This window comes from Neodiprion fabricii, chromosome 5, assembly GCF_021155785.1.
Source record: "Neodiprion fabricii isolate iyNeoFabr1 chromosome 5, iyNeoFabr1.1, whole genome shotgun sequence".
Taxonomy (NCBI): domain Eukaryota; kingdom Metazoa; phylum Arthropoda; class Insecta; order Hymenoptera; family Diprionidae; genus Neodiprion; species Neodiprion fabricii.
Window position 1 is genome coordinate 14,707,391 of NC_060243.1, and position 2,980 is coordinate 14,710,370.

Sequence of the window (2,980 nt, forward strand, 5' to 3'; positions counted from 1 at the left end):
AGTCGAAGAAATCAAGAGCGTGAATAATAAGCCAAAATCAAAGGCGAAATTAAAATGTTGTGAAAAGTTTTTAATGCTTAATACGTGTTTCTTGTTTAAAGTCTGAAACAAGACTGTTTTTACAATAATATCGGTTGGCGCAGCAACCTTATTCTTTTTAAAGACATAAGAGGTTTATAAACGTCTTTTATCTATGCTGACTACTAGATCATTAAAGAGGGGGCAAAACGGGTGATTTCACCCTTTGTAACAATACTTTACGCGTTGAGTGTAGCATAACCACGGTCACGAATTTTTTCCAACCGTTTAGTCGGGATATAAGAGTTTCGAAGTGCCTACCAGCGTCATTTACCTGCCAATCGCCGTACAGTCGATACATTATTTACAGCTGAGAATAATCGGTCAAGACGACGAGTTAATTAATTTTCGCGGCGAAACGATTACTGTACGTTTACACGTGAAATCACTTAAATAATGGCAATCGTGTTTGAGACGAGAAAGTTGCGCAAAAGTTATAATAGTCAAACGTCATGGTCAAAAATCATCAGTCGCCCAACACCTCTGACAACGCTTACACCGCCTACGAGACTGAAACCTCTGAACGTTCGGTTTTTCCAGAGCCTGGGTCTTCGATGACGTGGAAATTTTGGAAAATAAGAATTCGTGTTCGCTGCATCCTGTGTGTTACCATGGAAGAAATAATAAGAATACAGAAATCTGTGGTATTCGACGAATCGATTGCGCACTCTGAGATTCATGATCATCAGCCGTTTGCAACATCCACCTTCCAGAACAACGATGAAATCCATATTGTTGTTCAACATCAAGACTTGCGTCTACTGCCCAGTAAAAGCTCTGTCCACATTCATGGAAACATCACAAAGGATGATGGTGTGACTGCGGTGACGGTTACGAAATCAATATGATCAATATGGCCGTTTGTCATTTGTTTGAGGAAGTTCGCTATGAGTTGAACGTTGGGGGGGTGAGAAAGAGAGAGAAAGAGAAAGAGAAAGAGAAAGAGAGAGAGGGAGAGGGAGAGTGAGAAGGAGAGGGAGAGGGAGAGGGAGATCTTCGTCTTTTGTCAACAATAAATTGAAATCCTAGGCCAAAGCATCTGCTCTTTCAGCAATTTTATTCACTATTCTCAATCTCTGCAATATTTGATATGAGATGCCTCTGTTTTCCCTGATTCCGGACTTACGTCAAGAAAATAATAAGGCAAATTATATTGCTTAAATAAAAACAGTGAGTTTTTAGTGATGAAATCACTCACATCTTTATCAAGCACTGTCTCACAATCTGCCTCTTTGACTACAGCTCGTGTTTGGACGATCCGTGCACCCTCTCGTTCTTTGATGGCACGAACCATTTTTTATTTAATTTCATTCGACACCTTTTTATCAAAAAATGCCAAAGGACCAAGGTATTCCGATATATACCACAAGTGCGCACGTAGTTTCGAAGAAGCTAAGCAGCGAGATGAGATCTCAGCATTGATTTTTCCATACTTCATCAAATTTTGGAGAAATGTCAAATCTTGATTGCATTGCTCTCTGCAATACCTTGAGCTTCATTTACAGCTGATCTTTTATCAAATTTCGGCACGCCCAGTAATTGCTCAATATCAAGTCCTGACACAATTACTGTTACTCTTTCCACTTTCTTCAATTTACCCGATTCAGGACGCAGTTTCCCATTGCAGTGCAGGGTAAGATTATCTGCCACGTCAAGATTCTCCTTCAACTGTCTAGCTATTTTTCTTCGTACATTAACACGAGATCTGTGAATAGTACTATAACTCAGATTCAAGTCATCAAGCTTATAACCTCAACCAACAGCAGTAGTAGCCAAAATATGTGTTACACTTCTGCTGCTGGTTTGAGTTCTATCCACAGCTAATGCCACACTGTCCGTAACAATGTCAAGCTTTGGACGTTTCTCATCCGAACAATTTGAAGAGGTTTGAGTTAATGTCACACTGCTAGACAACTGACAAAATCAGAACTTTGACTTGATCCTGGAAAATAATTAATTCTTTTGATTCTCCATCGTTAAGTAATAGTCGCAGTAAAAAAAAAAAAAAAAAACAAGACCCAGCTGAAATAAGTTTGATATTACCTGGCTCACTCAAATCTGCGACTAGTAATTGATCTAATACGTCTATTTTCGTTTTTTTCAACAATTGCGAAACACTATCACTTTCGCGACAATCATCTAAATCATAAGATTCATTTATGCCTATAAAATGAATTTGGTTTATCGGTAATAATGTCTGTGATCAAGTGATTCATATAATAAGAGTAGAGTATGCTAGCGAGAAGTACAAATTTACCTAGCTCACTTGTTGTCCATGCTAGTTTATCCATCATATCAATTGCTTTTTGTCTCAGTGGTTGAGAAACGTTATCGAATCCAATGAAGTCATTCAAACTAGAACACTGACTACTAGCTTCAGGGTTCTGCTCTTTGAATCGAATAAAAATTCCGTTCATTATATAATTAAATATTAGCAAATTTTGTTGAAGTAAATAATTACCATTCTGACATGAGGCGTCCATTAATTCCTTTAATTTATCCAATGATATATCAGCATCTTGATGTTTTATGTTGAAAAGAGTATCCAAACTTTTATTAAACTCTCTGTCTTTTTTTTTGTTCAGTTACGACTTTTAGATTTTCTTAATATTTTCCATCGTTGATAAAGTTTTTCAAACTTGATAATGCTGTGTTTCTTCTGACATAATAGCATGTTGAGTTTACTCCAAAGAATGTATTCTTCATCGATAACCGCTGTAGCAATTTCGCGTATAGTCGTTTTAGAAGATGAGCGTTTTTTACAGAAATAGTAGCTCAAAACTTGTCGATTCGTGGGTAGGGATCTTGGGAGCTCCTTTAATTCGTTACGAATCAAATATTTATCAACCGTGAAATCGGTCGACATTATCGACTCTCCTCGAGACGTATGCCTTGCATAACA

The 2,980-nt window shown here is 37.6% G+C and overlaps 1 protein-coding gene across 1 annotated transcript; it reads right to left on the reverse strand.

Moving 5' to 3' along the window:
• Positions 1–1,559: 1,559 nt before the first annotated feature.
• Positions 1,560–2,699, reverse strand: LOC124182548. Its single transcript, XM_046569977.1, has 4 exons — positions 2,540–2,699; positions 2,336–2,467; positions 2,122–2,241; positions 1,560–2,020 (listed from the first exon to the last, which is right to left on the reverse strand). The coding sequence occupies exons 1-4, from the start codon at positions 2,559–2,561 to the stop codon at positions 1,977–1,979; spliced, it is 318 nt and encodes a 105-aa protein (XP_046425933.1). The 5' UTR covers positions 2,562–2,699; the 3' UTR covers positions 1,560–1,976.
• Between the last annotated feature and the right edge of the window lie 281 nt (positions 2,700–2,980).